This window comes from Tasmannia lanceolata, unplaced genomic scaffold (genome assembly GCF_043159265.1).
Source record: "Tasmannia lanceolata isolate RefF3 unplaced genomic scaffold, GAP_Taslan_0.1 ptg000013l, whole genome shotgun sequence".
Classification (NCBI taxonomy): domain Eukaryota; kingdom Viridiplantae; phylum Streptophyta; class Magnoliopsida; order Canellales; family Winteraceae; genus Tasmannia; species Tasmannia lanceolata.
Genome location: NW_027518690.1, coordinates 8,895,213 through 8,918,134, shown reverse-complemented (window position 1 = coordinate 8,918,134; position 22,922 = coordinate 8,895,213). Strand labels below are relative to the sequence as shown.

The 22,922-nt window shown below is 38.8% G+C and overlaps 2 protein-coding genes across 6 annotated transcripts; both read right to left on the bottom strand.

Moving 5' to 3' along the window:
- Nucleotides 1-420: 420 nt before the first annotated feature.
- On the bottom strand, nt 421-10,027 carry LOC143889714 (putative casein kinase II subunit beta-4). 2 transcript variants are annotated; one of them, XM_077394019.1, is made up of 5 exons: nt 9,647-10,027; nt 4,596-4,814; nt 3,639-3,736; nt 3,360-3,525; nt 421-922 (listed from the first exon to the last, which is right to left on the bottom strand). In XM_077394019.1, the coding sequence occupies exons 1-5, from the start codon at nt 9,810-9,812 to the stop codon at nt 786-788; spliced, it is 786 nt and encodes a 261-aa protein (XP_077250134.1). In that variant the 5' UTR covers nt 9,813-10,027; the 3' UTR covers nt 421-785. The 2 variants fall into 2 exon arrangements, with proteins under 2 accessions (XP_077250134.1, XP_077250133.1); XM_077394018.1 differs by having other exon boundaries at nt 3,639-3,745; nt 9,647-10,025.
- A 1,385-nt stretch (nt 10,028-11,412) lies between these two features.
- On the bottom strand, nt 11,413-22,922 carry LOC143889712 (uncharacterized). Of its 4 annotated transcripts, none has more exons than XR_013254912.1 (5): nt 22,769-22,922; nt 22,583-22,665; nt 21,764-21,949; nt 12,197-12,404; nt 11,413-11,671 (listed from the first exon to the last, which is right to left on the bottom strand). XR_013254912.1 is itself a non-coding variant. In XM_077394016.1 (4 exons), the coding sequence occupies exons 1-4, from the start codon at nt 22,874-22,876 to the stop codon at nt 11,620-11,622; spliced, it is 429 nt and encodes a 142-aa protein (XP_077250131.1). In that variant the 5' UTR covers nt 22,877-22,922; the 3' UTR covers nt 11,413-11,619. The 4 variants fall into 4 exon arrangements, 2 of the variants coding, with proteins under 2 accessions (XP_077250131.1, XP_077250132.1); XR_013254911.1 differs by having other exon boundaries at nt 11,413-11,623; XM_077394016.1 differs by lacking the exon at nt 12,197-12,404.

The following is a 22,922-nucleotide window of genomic DNA, read 5'->3' as shown; positions in this document are numbered from 1 at the left end:
TATGGTGTTTGGGAGATGAATATGCCAAATTCAGAAGCCTCAAATCATTGGCTGCTAGATTGTCAGGGTGCACCCATTTTGAGTAACATCTTGAAAAGCCCCCGAAAGGGGGAGATGTTTGTAGCCTGGTCTATTTTACGGCAGTTTGGGGAAAATGGATTGACCGAGGTGGAGCAAAATCAAATGATGGTTTCTTCTTGGCCCCTATTTTCAGAGCATTAAGCCCTCTTCTCCTAGAGTTTAATCTGTCATTCTTTCCTGCCTTTTAAGTTTTTTCTACCCATCAGAAATATCGTGTGTCTAATCATTATGACAATAACTTGAAGTTAAAAAAATGCGTTCTTTTGTAGAGAACAAACCTCTAATATTTATAGTAGTATAGTACCAAACAAGTTACCAAACACAAAACAATACAAGATGTAGGCTGCATGCAATGTATATTATGAATACAGCTGAACATGATTTATAATATGACAGCATTAGAGTTCAATTCCAATCAGGTCATGCAAAAGTACATAAATAAAGAAGGAAAATCCGAAAAGCATCCGGGCAAAGGACTTGTGGACGATACCAGGAAGGGCAATTGATGATATATTGTGAGCAGGCAAATGACCCTCGTTCTTCAAAGGTGATTGCTAGCTAGCCCAGCTCCAATCATACAGCACCAGAAATTACATACATAAATGGCAGGTACATGAATCTCCTGCAAAGGAGGTTTTGTTAGTGGGAGAGGTATCCAGAGCGACCTCTGAGAAAGGAACATTAATGGAAGATTATCATTCAAGTCATCTGGACCCCTTGTGAAGCTTAAATCCAAAAACCCTAGGCATATAAGTTTGGACGGGCTTTGAAGGCTTTGAAGAGGGATAGGTCATCAAGTATAGGTGTGAAAATGTTGTGCCAACATAAGCACCATCCACGTCTGAATAAAAGTCATGGAGAGAACAGACAAAACAGAGCTAGTTGTGAAGAACATGTATAGATATATGCTAGATATATGCTAATGTCACAATGCATGCAAGACTGCTGTGTACAAACAATCTGGCTTGTAGTCAATTCTATCTACACATGGCTTGCAAAGGACAAAGTACCTCATGAATGGAAGTAGAAATAGGCTAAACAGTCATTCAAAGAAAAAAAATGAACTGGCTATCTAATTTGCCAAATGAGATCACAGTAACCATGGTACCAAATTGGCTAGCTAATTTGTCAAATCAGATCACAGTAACCATGGTACGAACTTCACAAATTCATAAGCAATGTTGGAAAACATATAGCTAAAGGACAATTTAAAAAATAAATAAGGAACCCTTCTGTCTTTGGGAAGCAAACGTTGAAATTTTAAAGGCGCCATGAGAAAGACTGTGGATAACACCTTTGTGAGGCCCACTAACCATTTCTCGTCAAAATGATTATTGAAGAACTGCTTCAAATTATTAGCGGCCAAATACTTTACAGTTCTAAGCGGTGACGAGAATAGTAACTATACTTTAATTCTGGTGGGTTTTTTCTTCAGGAGGGAGAGAAGGAAGGAATAAATCAAGTTTATAGACAGGTCTATTGAGTAATTTTTGAAAAGGTAAAGAATAAATATATTGAAAAGATGTATACTCCTCACTCTATGGCGCGGGTAAAAAAAATGTATCGGGTACTGCATTGAAAATTTCAGACACCTCTGTATTGGGTATAGTATGTGATTATGCCACAAAAAAATGCATAAAAAGAATGCTTTATGATCCCATATTCAACTCAACAAAGCCTTTGTCCCAAACTAGTTGGGGTCGGCTAAATGAATCCTTTAGAAAATTTTCATGAAGAATGTAAAAGGAATCTATCCGGCTCTAATCCTGGCTCTAGTTGGGTTCTTCTACGTGGACCATTTTCTTCCATTCTATCCTATCCAAGGTCATGTTCTCTGTTATGTTCCTAGCTATCAAGTCTTTCCTCACTGTTTCTACCCAAGTTGTTTTCGGTCTGCCCCTACCTCTTTGTGCTCCATCAATTTGGCACGAGTCGCTTCTTCTCAACTGAGCATCCAAAGGCCTACGTTGGATATGTCCAAACCATCTTAAGCGGTGCTCTCTCATCTTCTACTCAATTGGTGCCACCCCCACCTTTTTACAAATATCTTCATTTTTAATTCTATCTAACCTTGTGTGGCCGCGCATCCATCTAAGCATTCGCATCTCCACTACACTCATCTTATGCACATGCTGCTTCTTGGTGGCCCAACATTATGAGCCGTACAACATGGCTGGCCTCACAGCTGTCTTATAAAACTTTCCCTTCAAGTAGGGATTTTACGGTCAAACAGAACTCCTGAGGCAAGCTTCCACTTCAACCAACATGCTCTTATTCTATGGTAAACATCATCTTCAATCTCTCCTTCCTTATGTAGAATTGAACCAAGATAGCGAAAGATATCCCTCTTAGGTACCTCCTGTCCAGTCATATTTACTACATCCTCATCCCGCCTCCTTACATTACTAAAGTTGCATTCCATATTTTCTGTATTAGTCCTACTCAGTCTAAAACCTTTGGATTCCAAAGTACTTCTCCATAACTCTAACTTAGCATTTACTCCTGCTTTGGTTTCGTCGATTAATACTATGTCATCTGCAAATAACATACATCACGGCACTTCATCCTGGATACTCTCCGTAAGCTCATACACCACGGCACCTCATCCTGATCCCATATTCTACTACCATAAAAATCATCAAAGGGCAAAGCTTGCAAAGCACAAACCACACCAAGGAACTATCACATATATTTCTAGTTTCGGATCATGATACTCGCCTACCAATTGGATATCATTAGGTCCAAAAAGTTGAGGTGTACCCCACCATTCAAAAAAAAAAAGTGGAAGTGTACCTATAGATTGACCAAAGATCTAAGAGTAGTCAATTGAAATACCCTTGTCAAAGGGAGGTTTACAGACAGGTCTATTGAGTAATCTGTATGACTTATGATTCAATTCAATTCAATCCCTACAACAGTTTACAATCCAAGTCTGATTTTTACAACAACAATAATCTGTATATTTATTTCCCAAGTTTCCTCCTCTGAATCCATTTCTTTATAATATTTTTCTATTGACAAAACAAACTTTCTACAGATAAAACAAAAGATAAATTTGTATTAGTTCTACGTAAGGCTTCCACTGCATTCCTATTTTTGAATAGCAAAACATAGCTAACATCAAGTGGTAATGATATTGTCATATCACAAATGTTAGCATGCAAAATATATCACATGAACTGGCTTTCTTCTAATGGTAGTAGTGTCATTTCAATTAATAATTAAGTGATATTGACTAGGAAATTCCATAGAAAATAAATCATTAAATAAAAGGATACTGCTCTGGTATTTGCATCTGGGGAAGTATAGATCTTCACATTTGGGACAATAGATCTTCACTGAACCATTACGAGGGGTGTCTGATGAACCCACTGGCAAGCATGGTTGCCCTCCACAATAAACTCGAGGGCATCTTCCAAAACCCACTCTTTTATACTTCTCATGCTGCAACAATAGGCAACTAAAAACTGTTTGACCTTTTTTTTTATGGGTTAAAAATTGTTTGACCTTGTAGCTTGATAATCTTTGAAATATTATCAACATATGAGAAACCATACCATTGCACTTAATCCTTTGTTGGTCAAGATATAACGAGCATGAATAAGGCCATATAACAGCTCTGCTGCAGATTCGATTTCACGGTGTTCTTCGCCATCTAACTCACCTAAAAGAAAATCCCATTAAGGCAAAACGGAAATCTATTTTCCATTCCAAAAAAAAAGGAAATATATTTAAAAATAATCAACTTTAAACTTCATCATGCACTAAAAGAGAGAAAAATTTTGGATCGATCCTAAAGATTATGAACACCAACAACATGGGTTTTAACACAGAATACTTGGAATATTTTTTGGATCTTTCAATAATACGAGTGCAAGTAAATTTCACTTGCAAGCAGTAATTGAAATCTCTGACTCGGACAAGAACTAGGCCACGGTAAAAGGGGGTCAACTCGAGCGAGTCAGTGATTGATGCAGTCAATTTTTCATCAACTCGAGCGAGTGCAAGGAGTTTTAATTGACTTGGTAGCGCAAAACTAGGACTCTGGCGAAAACTGGGCCAAGGTAAAAGAGAGTGGACAATTGAAGCAGAGTATTGTTAAACAGCGCTTGCAATCAATTTGAGAAAGCATTATTGGTTACTTTTAAAATAAAAGGAAAGGATATTGTGGTCCATTTTCAATTATTCTTAACAATATAGCCTTAGGGGTATTTTTATTTCATGTTGTTTAGTTGTATTCGCTAAGGGACCTACTCGGTCCGCACTTTAGGTGCATGCCTTTCTTTTCTAAAGAATCATCCAAATATTCAAATATGGGATTTGCTAGAGACCATCGCAGAAGGTATTTCGTGGCTGGGCTCTCACATGCGACAGCCCAGCCGCGAAATACCTTCTGCGATGGTCCCTAGCAAATCCCATTCAAATATATAGACTATAAAATTGAATAAAGAGAAAATAATATGAAACAAAGGAAACATATAATAAATGGGAATGGTAAAATATGAAGAGCATACCACTCAAAGAATCACTATCCAAGATCATATCCAAGGCATCATCATAATGGGGAACTTGCCCTTGAAGTCCACACAGATTAAAATCATCTTGTATATAATCTTCGTCAACTTCACAAAGGAACTCATTTCCTCTCAACCCACAAAACCAAGAGATCCATGATGAATCATCTCCCTCACAACTGCTAAGATCTGTCTCCTCACTTCCTGTATCTGAGATTTCTTTAAAGATGAAAAGAGAACGTATACAATCAAAGTCAGAAAATTATGATCCCATGATCAATTAAACTGATGCTAAAAATATACTTCAAATGAGGACCCATTTTTTTGAAAGATATTCAAATGAAAGATAAAATGCTACAATTTTCAGGTAATGATATGACAACTAGAAAATAACGTAAGATTAACATGTTGACAGATAAGAGATGAAAACCATTTGAAAAAATGCATACACAAATAATAAAAGGATAAGATGAGATGGGACATGAACATCCAAACATCAAAGCTGAGTTTTAATTTTAAGTATAAATTTTAATTGACTAAGCATATAATATTTCTCAAACAAGTGACATACTAAACAAAATATATTTAAAAGAACCGAAGAAGGCCAAAGGCGGCCTACAAAAGGCAAAAACTACAAAATGGGCATCTTCAGGCAAACAATTTAGTACAAGAAACGCAAAAATTTGCAACGGTATCAACTATGGTTTTAAATTTCCTTGAAATTTCCACGAAAGGCCCCCCGAAATGTGTCCATTTCCATCCCCACCAAAATGAAATCTACATGATTTCCTTCCACATCATTATTTCCTCGAAATTTCCGAAATTCAACCGAAATCCCCAAAAATCAATCAAAATTCCCGAAATAGTATGCAGCTAACCCATTCTATTGGAAAAAACTAGGTAGCATAAGACCATCGAACAATCAGGTTAAAACCCTCCAATTTGCAACTCAAAGCATGGGATTCAATTAGTTTGTACAGTCTTGGGCAACTAACTTCCTTACCTCCAAGGAAGAATTTTGTGGAACTTAACACAATGCAAAGTTGATAAGAGTGGCGGAATCTCTAAAAGAAAGGTATTGGCTCTTCCAAGCCAATTTTCATTTGAATTTGCAATCATTAGATCTCACAATGCTTTACTCATTTTTCTTAAATAAAAAAGGTGACCCCAATAAAAATTAGATAACTTCGTTTCTTACAACTCCTTCGTGGACACTCTTCAAAAAAGAATTACAAACCTCAATCCTTAACAGAAATCACTTTCCAAATCTAACATGTTAGCAAAGACAAAACACTCCAAACCCTTAAGTAAATCTTAGGTTCATTATTTGGTGGAGAAGCATCATAAAAAACAACAAAGCAATCGTCCTCAAACTAGAAATAAGAAATTTGAGGCCCATTAACACCCAACAACCCACCCCAACCTTCATGAAATATTTGATCAAACTCATTGAGGATACCATATCAATTAATCTAGCCAAGGAGATCAATCCACCAGTCCATGAAAGCCATTCGATCAAATGGACCCACAGTTCCCCACAGCTCTTAATGAAACCTTAACCAAAAAGCCAAAACAAATAGTTAAAAAAGGGCCACAAAGTGAAAACATCATGACACAGTGGGTAGAATAGCCACAGATTATGAGGCACAGTCTCCACATATTTATGGTTGTTTTTCTATAACACTTGGAAGATTACAGGTGGGATTTTTCATTATTCAAAAAAAGTTATAGGTGGGATTTTTAAATACATACATACATACATACACATGTGTGTGTGTGTGTGTATTAAGGAGATTTGGGTTTCCGAACGAACAAGTTGCTGAAACTGGGTTTAACAAGTTGTTTAATCAACAGTAAAATGTAATCATTTAAACGAAGGGTTTCAATAAGAGGGTTTAGATTTGGTGTTCCTCAGGGGTCTTCTCAAGTCAAATCATTCTATACACAGGAAAGTTTGGAACAAGCCAGCTCCTCCCCAGGTTTGTGCATTTGGATGGACCTTGTTCCAAGATAAAATCTAGATCACTTGCGCAACCGGCTCTTGATGATCATTGATCACTATGGTCTATGCATGGAGTCGGGTGAGTCAGTTGATCATATGTTTCTTCATTGCAGATTGGTAAGAGATGCATGGAGTCAATTGCCTTGGGCTTTTCCCACCAATCTTTCCGACCCTATTGGTTCTTCGTTCCTTGGTGGAAAAAGGGAAAATCCTTTGAAGTGTGTTCATGCTGGCAACTATCTGGGTTCTATGGAAGGAACAGAATGCCCAGGTGTTCAAAGATTTGGTTGTGTTTTTTGAGAAAAATAGGGGGGATTGTAATTCTTCTGATTTGCTGAAGGTTGTTTGGTAGAGAAATTAGCGAAACTGGGGAGTTTGACCGCCAGGGATGTCGGGCGCTTGTCGGTGACGTGGAACCCTCAAAATTCGCCAGATGAATTTCTCTGAATCGAAGAAAAAATGGGAGAAATTCTCAGGCAAATTCTTTTTTCCCGTAATTGTCATAACTTTTTAATTTTCATTGTAGTTTTTTCGGTAATTGTCATATGTTATTACATCCTATTGGAATTTTTTAGTAATTTTCCTACTTTGCTACCATTTTTCCGTAATTTTTCATTTAAAACTTAGTACTTCTGCTATTTTACTATTTTTTTCGTAATGATTACTATTTTTTATATTTTATGTTTTGCTAGCAACCTTTGCACCTTGTGCCAAAGGATGGGCCACAAGCCAAGAAGTGGCCTCGGAGAAAGTGGCTAGCAAATTCCTATACAAAAAAAAAAAAAAGGAAATGTTATCAGCACTACTGTTTTTTGATGAGGGCACTCTCACTTTATTAAAAGTACAGTATGCCCCACACCATAGGATGATCCAAACCGTCCATTAGATGGGTCATAGCCTAAATAGGTTATGCCCCAAAAATCATTTCCAAAGGCTGATCCTAACCCTCCAATCTGAATGTTAGAGGGTTGACCCTAACCCTCTATAGATCGGAGGGTTAGAATCAGCCTATGGAAATAAATTTTGGGACATAACCTATTTAGGCTATGGCCCATCTAATGGACGGTTTGGATCATCCTATGGTGCGGGCCATACCGTACTTTTAATAAAGTGAGGAGTGCCCTCATCAAAAAACAGTAGTGCTGATAACATTTCCCCAAAAAAATCTTAAAAAATACGGCAAAAAACCTCCTTCACATCTCCTAACGCAACCAAACAACGTCTGAGAGATTTGCTCTCAATCTCCCCGTTGACTGATTTCCTTTTGATTTGCTTTTAATCTCCCTTTGACTTCTTCTTCTCCAAATCCTCCCAACATCTATAAGAATCCAAACAGAGCATAAGGTGATTGGAGAGGTTGATCGTTGGGGGACTTGGAGAGGTAGATCGTTGAGGGAGACTCAATGTTTCCAATGGTTGGACGGAAGCCACCCTCATCCATGGAGATTTGCCCCATTTGCTCGACGAGGTCCAGGTCCGATTGGCTGGCTTCTCTCCCTCCTTTCAGCATGTGAGAAGATCCGCCAACGCCGATGCGGACATGTTACCCGGTAGGAAGTAAGAAGAGATAGTTTGGTGATTGGTGACCCTCTTCCCCCTTGAGAGCTTTATTGTATTTATGCTAGCCACTCGCTATTTAGTTTTCTTTGGGTTGTAATGACCCCTCTTTTATCCTCAGTAATAAAAACTATCATCATTAGAAAAAAGTTAATGAGAAGCTTAGCAACAAATAAGCAACATAGAACTGAGAGGGCATGCTGAATATGATGTAGTAGGGATTTTAGGAGCCAACGTACCCAAGAAGATACGCCCCAACTAGAGTATTCGAGCAATTACACCGATGAATGCCTCATAAAACAAGGAGAAATCGTAGGATGGGCATTAGTTTAATATAACTAAGGGGGCGCACATGTGGGACGCTCTCACAGCTTTCACACTGAATTCTGACAATAATGACCTCTATAGCAAAAGCCCGATTTTATTTGCTATCCATCATCAAAACTGTGCAATCATGGAAAAGAAAAAAAAATTAAGAGACCTTTAATATTGTGGTCATGGAGAACCATGTAATGCCGTGTATCATGCCAAGTGGCCCACACCTCAATACGAAAGAAAACAGCACCAAAAAAGGAGCTAACACCTTGAAACATCATTAACCAAAATGGGTCAAAAAGGGCACTGATTAATTTATCGGTTCGATCCCATATTTGAACCTAGATCTTGCATCTCAAGTATGCATAGAAACAAGATTGCACATGCAAAAATAGGTGTGTATTTACCTAGGTTCGTTTTTATGATGATCGAGAAGGAATGTCAAAGAAGGTGATCCTCGGACGAACTTGAAAGACAGAAGCTTGATTGCTATGTAGATACATAGCATATGGTTTCTTCTTCCAATACTATACAATGGAGATACATAAGGAACGATCTGTGTTGTCCCCTCTAGAAGAGAGCTAATGAAATAGAATACGGGGCCAAACCATATGCTATGTATTTATAAGTAATCAAACCATCACAAGATAACTTAGCTAGGGTATAACAAAGCTTTTTAATTAGACACTGCAAGATGGGTCCCACGTAATAGGAACTTGAATAGCATTAGACCACATTAGAAAACATCTAACATCCAATGCAAAAAAAAAAATGCTACCATACCCTACAAATATAACAGAAAGCTTCAAAAACTCATGTTTGATGTACCAATGTTATATTTGTGTCAGCATCTAGGAATTATTTTTATTTTTTTTTGAAAGGTGCTATGTAGGCTAGTTATAAAACCTAAAATACCCAAACCAGGAATTCACAATCACAGACAAATGCATAACAGGTTCAATTTTAAGGATAGTGAAATAACCTAAAAACCGCCATGTGGGACTCAATCATGCTTTGTTTTTCTTCATTTGTAGAAAAGAAAAACATGTTGGAAGTCAAAACAAGAAGACAAAATTACACAGCAAAACGGCACCTAAAAGGACCATCTTTCCACATTATCAATCAATATCAAATGAAAAGAGAAAGATGATTCCACCTACAGTCGGATTGAAAGTACCTGTGGGAGATTGCTCAGTGAGCTTAGTCTCCTTACTCTTTGGCATCCAAGTCTTCAAATGTTTGGGGTTCGAATCGCAGGAAACAGGGTTAGGGTTAGGGTTAGGGTTAGGGTGGGAATTGGAACTCGTGGGCACGCCTCGAGACGGAGCTACGTTTTTGGACATTATTGTTGCTGAAAAGTTGAAAAAGAAAACAAACAGCCGTCTGCTATACCTCTCCAAATTGCCATTCAGAAACCCTTTCCGGCGTAGAAAACGAAGGAGAGAAATAAAGAATAAGGGGGCTGAAACGTTAGGAAGTGCATCCCTTTAGAAAATACACGTTTTTCAGGTTCTACAAAATCACGTGTTCGGTTGTTTCGAGACTGGGAGAATCATACAAGTATACAACGACTCGGATTTATTCCACTCTCTCAATTTTTCAAATGGACGAATCAGGGGTGCAACTTGGGTCGGGCTCAACCCGAACACAACGGGTTCAACCCAATTTTGGTTCGGGTTGGGTTGGGTTGGTATTTCCCTGGGTTGGATTGGGCTAGGGTTGGGAAAAGCCAACCCAAGTTCATTTTAGGTCGGGTTAGGTTTGGGGCCTTGGGCAACCAGAACCCGACCTACGTCCTCTAATTTTATCGTGATTTTTTTGGATTAAGTTTTTGGCAGACGATATTTTCACCCTTCTGCAGTGGGCAGTCGCCCCCCTTATAACGTGAACCATGGGCAACTTTAACGCTTTTTGAAGTCAAATCAAGTTGAAAGGGGGGCGAATGTGTACTGCTATCGCCCTATTTTTTTTATTGAATTTTTCTATCTGGGGCTATTTAACCCTAACCCAACACAACTCAACCTGACGGATTTGAAAAAAACAGGCTCGACAGGTTGGGTTAGGGTTGAGAGTTTTAGTGGCAGGTTGGATTAGGGTTGACCATCCTCGACCCAATGCTCGGGTTGGGTCGGGTTAGGGCTGAGGGAATGATATCTCAGGTTAGGGGATCCAACCCGACCCAAGTTGCATCCCTAACAAATCTGAATGGGTGCTCTCATGCTGAAACATCGCATTGATTTAAATCATCATGACCTTAAGATAGATTCCTGTAGAGTTACCACTAATGCCTTTGATGTGAGTGGACCCACAAACACAGGAGACTCCATTGATCGTGCTTAATGTATTTTTTGTAGGGGAACTTAACCGGGTAGAACTCACCCCTAAAAACTAGTTGTTAGAGGGAGGGTGCCCATTCCCTTATAACCCATCCCCATCCAATCCACTTTACCAATGTGGGACTATTTGCTTTTGCGTGAAACCCCAACAATCTCCCCCTCCACGCGGAAACAACGTGGACAATCTCGCCCCTCCACGCGGGACGGCAACATGGGAACCACGAGATACTACACCAGGGTTTCCCGAGATCTTCCCTGAGGGACATTCCCGTCCTCGGAGGCAAACCGGGATTACCACACCCTAAGTTCTGATAGAACTCACCCCTAAAAGCTAGCTGTTAGAGGGAGGGTGTACATTCCCTTATAACCCATCCCCATCCAATCCACTTTACCGATGTGGGACTATTTGCTTTTGCGTGGAACCCCAACATTTTTAAAGCGATATCATCCATTTTTATTAAAGGTTTTCCTCTGACGAACTAGATCATGATACTGTTGTGATTATGATCGGCGATGGAGCTTTGGTGTTATGACGATCGCCCTTGCAGTCTTTAGTGCTTACTGTGTGTAAATAGCTAGTTGAAAGAGGAGGAGATTGGGATAGCCATGAGAGAATGGGTTTGAAATTTTTATTTGGTAATGCAAAATCACAAGAAAATATTACAATGTATTTCCTAACTCCCAACCTCATACATCTCCTATGGCATGTTTATTTAGTGCTTCGAGATGAATGGCGAGATTCTCACTTGATCTTGATCTTCTTCTTGACGGTCTTGAAGTAGCAGTCTTGATTGTACCTAGAGAGTTCGAATTTTCACCTGAAAATATAATGATAAATCCAGGTTGTGAAGATGCAATTGGTCATTCTGCAAATAATCAATTATTGCAGTCTCAGTCCATTTACAATTTAATGCAGGAAGAACAAACCGAATATTGCAGATGAAAATTATAACCTTTATAGATGTGGATTTTGATTAAAACAGATGATAATCGTGTAGGGCATCATCAATGCCAAGCCATGTTTTGGACTCACAATCGGTTCTCAAAATCCAAAACAAAGAGGGCCTTAAAACTGTTATTAACAACCGTGATCATTTGTTGTTTCCTGTGGCTTATTTCTGAAATACTGCTCTTTCTTTTCCGTCTTATTTTGATCAAATATTTTAGATTGATATTCAGTATTACTAAACAAAAAACGCCACCAATAGATCTAAAAAATACTGAACGGTTAGATGCTTTATTTTCTTGGCAGTTTTTGCATAAATTCCAAATAAAGGTACAGTTCAAATTTATCGTCTAATTAAACACGGAAATTTCTAAACAGTTCACAGGGTGCATCGACAAAGTATCACAATTCAAGTTAAAGCAGAACTGAAAGCAGAGCTTTTTACCTCACTTATTTGGAAGGACAGGTTACTATGAATCCTAATTTCCATAACAAAGATAGTTTGGCGAATTCAGTGATCTCCTTTTTCGTAAATTATTAGCCATTCATTGACCAGTCAAGGAAATCAAAACCTTACTGGGAATTTATTTTCTACCAAACTGGTTCAGAATAGCGGGCTCCAGTCATTCAATATTCATTTGCACATTCACTGCCTGGATGTTTGCAACAAGACAATCACTTATTAAGAGAATTTAGGAAATTAATCAACAGAATGAAAATACTGGTTAATATTTAAAAAATTGAGAATACTGGATAGAGAATGAAATTAGAAAGATGCCAGATTTAAGTAATAGAAGTTGGATGCAGACAGAAAAAATCAGATGTCTGTCGTCTCGAGGAAAAAGTGTTGACTTTTTATGCAAAAGTCTTTTTGTAATTCAATCTTACAAAGGGGTGCTTTTAGTCTTTTACATTGGCTTTGCTTTTTGCTTTAGGGCTTCTCACTCAAAGTTAGAGCTTTCCTCCAAAAGGACTAAAGCCATGAGAAAACTTTAGTCCTAGATGGGAAGTGTGAGAGGGTGAGAGTGGTCATATATATACTTTCACTCTCTTAGTCTTGTGAATGAGAAAGAGGTCATGAGAATCCTTCGCGCACGGATCACCCACTTGGGTCCGGTGGGCTTTTGGTATTACCACACACGCGCGCCGCCCGGCCCGGCTCGGCCGCGCGCGTGGGCCCAAAGCCTTTTTATTTCTTTTCTTTTTCTTTAATCATTATTTAATACTTTTTACCGTTTGAGATTCCTTAAATCTTGGTTTTGTGACCGTTTGGGAAACGTCTCTCACGCACTAAAAGAGTGCGACGTTTCATCCCAACGTGTCTCTTATTTTTCTATAAAAACGGTTTTACAGAGATAGAAAGATACACATAACGGATTCTTCTTCTGCTATCTTCTCTCTGGTTTTCCTTCTGGTTTTCCCCAACCTTTCTGATCAAGGCTTTTGGCACATATAAGCAAGTTGTTAGGCATCCGGGCTGCGTGAGTGCACACCCCTGGAGCGAGAGTTGTTGTATCCTGGAGGCATACGCCGTGACGCCCATCTGCACCGTTGATTCGTCATAGTGGGGGCGAGATTTGCCTTAAGGACAGCGAAGATTCTTCGTGCCTCAACTCGATAAGTGATCTAACGATTTGTTCTTCCTTTACAGTTTATTATTGCAGAAAATTGTTACTGTTGAAATCTGCTTTTGGAGTTACCAGATTAATTTCGTATAAGGTATTATCTCATCCTAAATTACAGATTTGCACATCAATTTTAATAACAATCTTAAGGCAAATCTTTACGATCTGTGATCTGTAATTTGGGATTCCGATTATTGGAAATTAATCATCATGACTTCCCAAACCGAAAGACCGGAAAAATTTGATGGATCGGATTTCGGTAGATGGCAAGAAAAGATGCGATTCTTTCTGACCTTTCTGAACCTAGATTATATCTTGAATGCTCCTGAACCATCACCTGATGAGGAAGAACCTGCAAGAACCCATCTCTCTGAGAAAAGGAAAAGAGACAATTATCTCTGTAAAGGCCATATACTGAGTTGTCTCAGTAATCAGTTGTTCGATGTATTTTTCAGAATTGAGTCTGCCAAAGAGTTGTGGGAAACTCTAGAGCAGAAATACCTGGTTGAAGCCGCGGGTTCTAAGAAACATCTTATTGGAAAATATTTCCGATATCAGATGATAGATGGAAAATCTATTATGGATCAAGTAAATGAGATCCAGTTGATTGTTTCTGATATTCTTGCTAGAGGTATTAAAATAGAAGAACAGCTCCAAATTGGTGCAATCATTGAAAAATTACCACCTTCATGGGAGAAATTCCAAGACACCCTTCTGCATGACAGAAACGATTTTTCTCTTCAAGATCTATTTGTATATCTTCGAACTGAAGAGGAAAACCGTTTCAGAAAACAGAAATCAAAGGCCTATGAGTTTAACTCTAAGGCAAATCTCACTGAATCTTCATCTGGAAAGAAAATCTATTCTAAACCTGGGTCTGGATCTGGAAAAGGAAATTTCAAGAAAAATAATAAGGACTTCAAGAAAAAGAAAGGTAACTGCTTTGTGTGTGGGAAAGCAGGTCACTATGCTAAAAACTGTCGCAAAAACGACAAGAAGAAAAACCCTCAAGGAAATAATGCGCCTCAGGCAAATATGGCTGAAGATCAATATCTGTCGGCTGTAGTATCTGAAGTGAACCTGGTTAGCAACGTGAAGGACTGGTGGGTGGACACTGGTGCCACCAGACACATCTGTAGTGACAGAAGTGTATTTTCTTCCTACGAGCTTGTAGGGGATGGAGAGCAGCTTTTCATGGGAAACTCGTCATCATCTGCTGTGGCGGGTAAAGGAACAGTCCTATTGAAGCTTACATCTGGAAAAGTTCTGAAGCTCTGTGATGTCCTTCACGTACCAGATATAAGAAAGAATCTGGTGTCTAGGTCACTTCTGATCAAGAAAGGTTTTAAACTAGTTTTCGAGGCTGATAAATTTGTCATTACTAAGAATGGTGAATTTGTGGGGAAGGGTTATTCCAGTGAGGGTTTATTCAAACTGAATGTATCTGAGAACATTATGAATAAAGCATCTTCTTCTTCTGCTTATATTATTGATTCTTCTTGTTTATGGCATGGTAGGCTAGGTCATGTTAACTATGCATCTTTAAAGAAAATGATGACCATAGGTCTAATTCCTAAAAGTGATCTAATAGTAGATAAATGCGAAATTTGTGTGCAATCAAAGTACTCTAAGAAGCCTTTTCATAGAGTAGAAGAAAGAAAATCAGAACTTCTTAGTTTAATTCATAGTGATGTATGTGACTTAAACAATGTTTTAACTAGAGGAGGAAAAAGGTATTTTATTACATTTATAGATGATTTCTCTAGATTTTGTACTGTTTATCTTATTAGATATAAAGATGAATCATTTGATAAATTCATTTCATTCAAATCTGAAGTAGAGAATCAGTTAGAAAAGAAGATCAAAATCCTAAGATCTGATAGAGGAGGTGAGTACACCTCTAATGATTTTAGTGCTTTTTGTGAATCTCATGGCATAATTCATCAAGTAACTGCACCTTACTCTCCACAACAAAATGGAGTTGCTGAACGTAAAAACAGAACTTTAATGAACATGGTAAACTCTATGTTAGGGAGTTCAGGTTTACCTCAGAACCTATGGGGAGAGGCTCTTCTCTCTGCTTGTTATATTCTAAACAAAATTCCATTTAAAGATTCTGACAAAACTCCTTACGAGTTATGGAAGAATAGAAAACCGCATTTTAAATACCTTAAAGTGTGGGGGTGCTTAGCTAAAGTTAGGATTCCAGATCCTAAAAGTTCTAAGTTAGGTCCTAAGACTGTTGATTGTGCATTCATTGGATATGCACAAAACAGTAGTGCATATAGGTTCTTAATCTATAGATCAGATCATGTTGATATGCATCCTAACACCATAATTGAATCCAGAGATGCTGAATTCTTTGAAACCATATTCCCTTATAAAACTAGTCTAAGTGAGAACACACTAAAAAGACCCAATGAATCTATAGAAAAAGAGCATCAAGTGTCTGAGGAATCTGTAGAGCCTAGAAGAAGTAAAAGGGCAAGAGTAGAGAAAAACTTTGGTCCAGAGTTCATTGCCTATCTTCTAGAAGGAGATCCAAAGACATATAAAGAGGCAATGTCACTTCCAGATTCTTCATTCTGGAAAGAAGCTGTCAAGAGTGAAATAGACTCTATTTTGAGTAATGGGACATGGATCTTGACAGATCTGCCTCCTGGTTGTAAACCTATTGGTTGCAAGTGGATCTTTAGAAAGAAATTAAAAACTGATGGAACTATAGATAAGTTCAAAGCTAGACTAGTAGCTAAAGGGTTTAAGCAAAAAGAAGGAATGGACTTTTTTGACACTTACTCACCTGTAACTAGGATAACCACTATTAGAATCCTTATTGCCATAGCTGCAATCTATAACCTTGAAATCCATCAAATGAATGTCAAAACAGCCTTTCTGAATGGTGAATTAGATGAAGAGATTTATATGGATCAACCTGAAGGCTTTGTAATCCAAGGCCAAGAGCAAAAGGTATGCAAACTTATAAAATCTCTATATGGTTTAAAACAAGCACCAAAGCAATGGCATGAGAAGTTTGATAGTGTGATGCTATCAAATGGATTCATAATAAATGAATCAGATAAATGTGTTTATAGCAAATTTAGTGGGGATAGTGGTGTTATTGTTTGTCTGTATGTAGATGATATGTTGATCATCGGAACAGACATAAGTGTAATTAAAGACACTAAGAAATTTTTTTCAAATAATTTTGATATGAAAGATCTGGGAAAGGCAGATGTAATCCTGGGTATCAAAATAAATAGAAACCCAGAAGAAATAATTTTAACTCAGTCACATTATGTAGAAAAAATATTAAGGAGGTTTAATCAATTTGATTGTAAACCTGTGGCTACCCCATATGATTCTAGTATAAGATTATGTAAGAATAAAGGGAGTGGAGTAGATCCACTTGAATACTCTAGAGTTATAGGGAGTCTAATGTATTTGATGAACTGCACTAGGCCAGACATAGCCTATGCAGTGGGTAGACTCAGTAGCTATACCAGTAATCCTGATAGTGATCACTGGGAAGCACTAATTAGAGTATTGAAATATCTTAAAGGAACCATAAACTATGGTTTGCATTTTTCTAAATATCCTGTTGTACTAGAGGGGTATAGCGATGCCAATTGAGTATCTGGATTTGAGACCAAATCTAGGAGTGGATATGTCTTCACTCTAGGAAGTGCAGCGGTTTCTTGGAAGTCTACCAAGCAAACTTGTATAGCCAGATCCACTATGGAGTCTGAGTTTATTGTTTTAGAGAAAGCAAGTGAGGAAGCCGAATGGCTTAGAAACCTTCTGTCTGATATTCCACTTTGGAATAAGCCAGTACCAGGTATTACAATCCACTGTGATTGTCAAGCTGCTATTGGAAGAGCAGGTAATAATGTATATAATGGAAAATCCCGACACATTCGTCGGAGGCATAACTCCATAAGACAGTTGTTGAAGAATGGAGTGATAACCATAGATTTTGTAAGATCAATTGATAATATATCAGATTGTCTTACAAAAGGACTAAATAAAAATTTAGTCATAAGCACATCGAGGGGGATGGGGCTGAAGCCCACTGTTTAGATCACCTATAACAGGAACCCAACCTATCTGACTGGAGATCCCAAGAAGTAGGTTCAATGGGAAAAACAAGTTATTTGAGTGATCTGTTTTGCACCAAGTTGTATGTGAATTAAGTTCACTAAGCCTATCCCTATGGTGTGGGTGCAACCTGTAACGGTAAGAGGATGAGTTGTAGGACTCTTAATGTTATCTATAGCTGACTAGCTGTCATGCTGATTGTCAGTGGGGTGCGTAGTTATAGGGCACTCCTGATAGATACACCTATATGAGTGTGGAAGTGTGGCCGCTTCCTATGAGAATTGGGCTAAATTCTCTAGAGCTCTCATGAAATCAGGATATAGCACATGGCCGAAAAGTGCAACACCGTATGAACTTGCTTATGCCTTCTGTGTTGTGTGTGTGGTATGTTGTTTCAGTTTATTACTAAAAGTGCTTGGTTCAAGACGTATATTCACCAAGTACTTGATAAACTCGATATACCTGCACTAAGTAAAGGTTCAAGTCCAAAAGACACCTCTACTGATGCATAACACATCTTGCCTTGATCAAATCTATTTACATTTATGATTTATTTCTTGTAATTTTGAATTAGTGGGGGATTGTTGACTTTTTATGCAAAAGTCTTTTTGTAATTCAATCTTACAAAGGGGTGCTTTTAGTCTTTTACATTGGCTTTGCTTTTTGCTTTAGGGCTTCTCACTCAAAGTTAGAGCTTCCCTCCAAAAGGACTAAAGCCATGAGAAAACTTTAGTCCTAGATGGGAAGTGTGAGAGGGTGAGAGTGGCCATATATATACTTTCACTCTCTTAGTCTTGTGAATGAGAAAGAGGTCATGAGAATCCTTCGCGCACGGATCACCCACTTGGGTCCGGTGGGCTTTTGGTATTACCACACACGCGCGCCGCCCGGCCCGGCTCGGCCGCGCGCGTGGGCCCAAAGCCTTTTTATTTCTTTTCTTTTTCTTTAATCATTATTTAATACTTTTTACCGTTTGAGATTCCTTAAATCTTGGTTTTGTGACCGTTTGGGAAACGTCTCTCACGCACTAAAAGAGTGCGACGTTTCATCCCAACGTGTCTCTTATTTTTCTATAAAAACGGTTTTACAGAGATAGAAAGATACACAGAACGGATTCTTCTTCTGCTATCTTCTCTCTGGTTTTCCTTCTGGTTTTCCCCAACCTTTCTGATCAAGGCTTTTGGCACATATAAGCAAGTTGTTAGGCATCCGGGCTGCGTGAGTGCACACCCCTGGAGCGAGAGTTGTTGTATCCTGGAGGCATACGCCGTGACGCCCATCTGCACCGTTGATTCGTCATAGTGGGGGCGAGATTTGCCTTAAGGACAGCGAAGATTCTTCGTGCCTCAACTCGATAAGTGATCTAACGATTTGTTCTTCCTTTACAGTTTATTATTGCAGAAAATTGTTACTGTTGAAATCTGCTTTTGGAGTTACCAGATTAATTTCGTATAAGGTATTATCTCATCCTAAATTACAGATTTGCACATCAATTTTTATAACAAAAAGTGCATATCAAATTTAAGATTGAAGTAGAATGAGCACATAAAAGTGTCAACTACAGGATTTGAGAAAGCATCCTACGAAACTTTGACAGCATTGCATCATCCTCAGATTGAAACAAGGACCATCAATCAACAAAGCGTGTGCAGAAAGGAAACTGATGCATGGCATTTGCACTGCAGAGCAATGCTACGAAGCCTCCAGGATTTGGGCTATGGCTTAGAAACATAGCCTAGGGATGTGAAGCCATACTTCAGCACCATGACTCAATCAATTTCCATGCAAAATAATAATAATAATAATAATAATAAGGGGAATGATAGATACAAGGGAGCCCTTGCATAAAGAGCCGCAAAAGGGCTCGTTATTGGATCCACGTCATTAGATGTAAATGATTTTTCTTTTTCAGCCGATTTTAAAATGTAACTGAAAATGATGTGGATCCAATGAAGGGCCCTTTTGCCGCTCTTTATGCAAGGGCTCCCTTGTATCTATCATTGCTCTAATAATAATAATAATAATAATAATTTAGAGGGGCTACCTTGTGGGCTTATCCCCTCAAAAATTTTATCCCCTCAAAAATCCTTGCATTTCGCTCCTTCCAAAGGACCCACAATGTAGCAAGGAGACAAATTTTCCACAACATCTTACCCTTTTTCTTCCATGGCACCGCCTCCCAACACGAAATGACATCCGAAATAGTAAAAGGAAACACCCAACAAATTCCAAATCTCCTCAAAATGTACCCCCATACTTCTCTAGCAACTTTGCAGTGGATAAAGAGATGGCAAGTGGACACTCCGGGAGTTATCATCCACATCGCTGATTTGATTCCATATATTTTTTCTAACTTTGCATTGAACACCTGCTCCTTCATTGGGATACCTCTATGCAACCCATTAAGACAATGGTTTTCCAAGCTATGCCAAACCAAATGGGTAGAGTGACTCGACTTGAACTCCTTCAAGCAATCATTTAATTTCTCCTTAGCTTCTCCAAGCTTTAGAGCAGTATTCTGAAATAGCACTCTTGCTCACTTTTTTTTCAATGATAGAATAGCTTTATTAATAAAGAGAAAAAAAAAAAAAAAAAACTAAGATGGTTGAAAATACAAAGCCACTAAAAAGCAAACAAAAAAAATAATCAAGGGGGCAACTCATCAAAGATCGGCAACCTTGCTCTATCAACTCCAAAACGAGAGAGGCAATCCGTATCACCTTAAGTCAAGCTCCTTATGCGCTGAAAACGAACCGGGAACTGCTCCACTCTATCTTGAATCTCTCAATCATGCACACGAACCTCCACGGGTGAGAAGTGCCACCAACCATCACTGTCGTCCTTCAAATATGATTCCCCCTTGCTTATCACTTGATCGAAGATAATGCAATTTTGCACAAGGGCCTCACTATTAGACACTGTGGAGTCGCCCTATGACAAACGAACCTCACCAAATCACTATGCCTCTGCATGGTTATCTTCTCCAAGGCCTCTTGCCATGTTGGGGCCACCCCTCCACTCTTGCTCACTTTCGTCTCCATCCCACACAATTTCACCAGCCCCACAGGACAAGTCGAAAGGAACCAACTCAATGGTCCCACCTCTTTCAAGGCCTCGAGTCTCCCCACTGGGATACCCAGCTCCAACTTCTTCATCCAATCGATGACCTACTTTCTTGGACATACCAACAATCACTTACAGTCACCTTGGGTACCCGTTGGCCACTCAAGTCTTGGAAGCCATTCACCACACACATTTGTGGATCCACCGAAGCTCTCATACTACTAGGCCCCAAGATAGGGGAATCCATAGCTACAAGGTTCCATTCTTTACTGTCTTGCTCTCAAAGCAGCCTATGGCGTAGCCACAGCTCAATGATGTCCCACGCACAACTGAGAAAGCTACCCATCCACTCTTTGGAAGGAATCCCACACATTAGAACTCTGCTCGGTCCACTGACGTTCTTCGGCATCAAACTCTGATTTGCTCAATCTAGTTTACCAAGCTACCAAAACTTAGCCAACATTCAAGCACTTCTCGACTTTTCCACAAAGCTCATAGGGTTTCCCACTCTCTTGTGCCTCTCTACTTTAGATGTACCAACAATGGCCGCAACCACTGTTGTAACTACGCCAAGTACTGACACATTCGATATTATCAAATGCACCGAAGTGCCAATTCTGCATTCCAGTATTAGGACACGCCAACACCATACAATGCGAGCTCTTCTCTGATACTGGCTATAAAGAACTAGAGGGATTGCCCTCTAACCCCTCAAACCAGTCCAAGAGAGAAACTCCAATTTGACAAAATAGATCGATGTCTGGCCATTCCATGGGAGGAGTCTCATTGAATAAAACAAGTCAATGTCTAAGGGGAAAGAAACTTTATCTTTATTAGTAGGTAAGCTGGGATTGAACCTCCGACCTCCGGGTTGAGGAACAAATCCATGAACATTGAGCTAGAGGCTCAATCTCAACACCATCTTAGAAATGGTGAAATTTAAATACTAAATATGGCGTTGAATTCTGTATTGCACGATAATTATACATAACCCTACTGATATTTTGATTCTTAGTAGTTCAATAATTACCTTAAGGAGCACCGGTCAACTTCCAAAACCCACATGAATTGTAGAAAATCAGAAAAATCTAGCCATAATCTGGCAATTTGATCATGAATCAAATTGAAATAACTCTGAGAAACATACAGATGCTATACCCAGAACAAAATACAAATATATTACGCATTGAAAGGGAGAAAGGAATTGCATGCTGCAAAAATATGCCTACCTCGAAGGCTCACCAAATCCAGACTGTGGGTCTAAGCAACTGTCAGTAGGCAAAGTGTTTTGTGGAAAAGGCGAATTCGAAGATGCAGCCTTTAAGCCACCATGCTCTTCAAATTCTCCAACACCATCTAAGCTTCTCAGCTTTACCTCCAGAAGCGTAAGAGTAGCATCTAATCGCAATATCCTCCTAAACAATTTTAAATTGAGTTGTAATAACAAAATTAAATAGACAGCGGAGAAATTGTATTCAGAAACTATATCGTGGTTCATTAAGATTTGTAAGGACTTTTTAAGACCCCCATTGATATAACAAAAAGCCCAAGGATTTTAGAGCTCCCCCAATTCTCAACCACCATCTATGCTATGCAGTTTTGCCTCCATGAGCATCAGAATAGCATATAGCCATATTATTCTGCTTAACACATCAAACTAAATCCTTCACCAGTAACTAGGAAGTAGTTAAAAAAGGGAAACTGCAAACCACTTTTATCAACCCATTAAATTAACATTAAAAAAAAACATTGTAGTTTGGATGCAAACTGAAGTTTACACACAAATTGCATCCAATATACAAGTGGGTTGCACAATAAAACTGATCCCAAAGAACATTGCTGATTGTTAGGGTTCAAGAAGAAAAGAAAAAAAAACAATGAAACAAACTGCATCCAATGTCAGTAAAATCACAGTACCCTGAAATAGTGAGTTGGGTAGTCCAAATTTTTTAAAAAAATGACACTAATGACACAAAATTGAGCAATTTCACACAGACAGATTGAAGGAGGTTCGACATGAGATTTGGGTTTGGTCTGTTTTGAATTACCTGTGGACGTCTGCGAGCTTTTCTTCACAGAGAGCTGAAAATCGGTTGAGGAAACGAGTTGTGTTCACGATAAAGATGTTGACCTAATGAGTCCCAAAAAAAAAAACACTATCTATCAGAAGAAGAATCTACAAGGGAGAGAGAGAGAGAGAGAGAGAGAGAGAGAGAGAGAGAGAGGTGTGGTACCAGATAGAGGGTCCTTTGATCGAAAACGGATAGTTCTTCTTCATGCGAGGATACTTCAATAGTATTTGCGGGAGGAAAAGGAAGTTGGAAGAGTGGGTTTCTTGGCATCTCGTCTTCTCGCGCACAGAAAGAGAGCGAGCAATGATTCAACTGA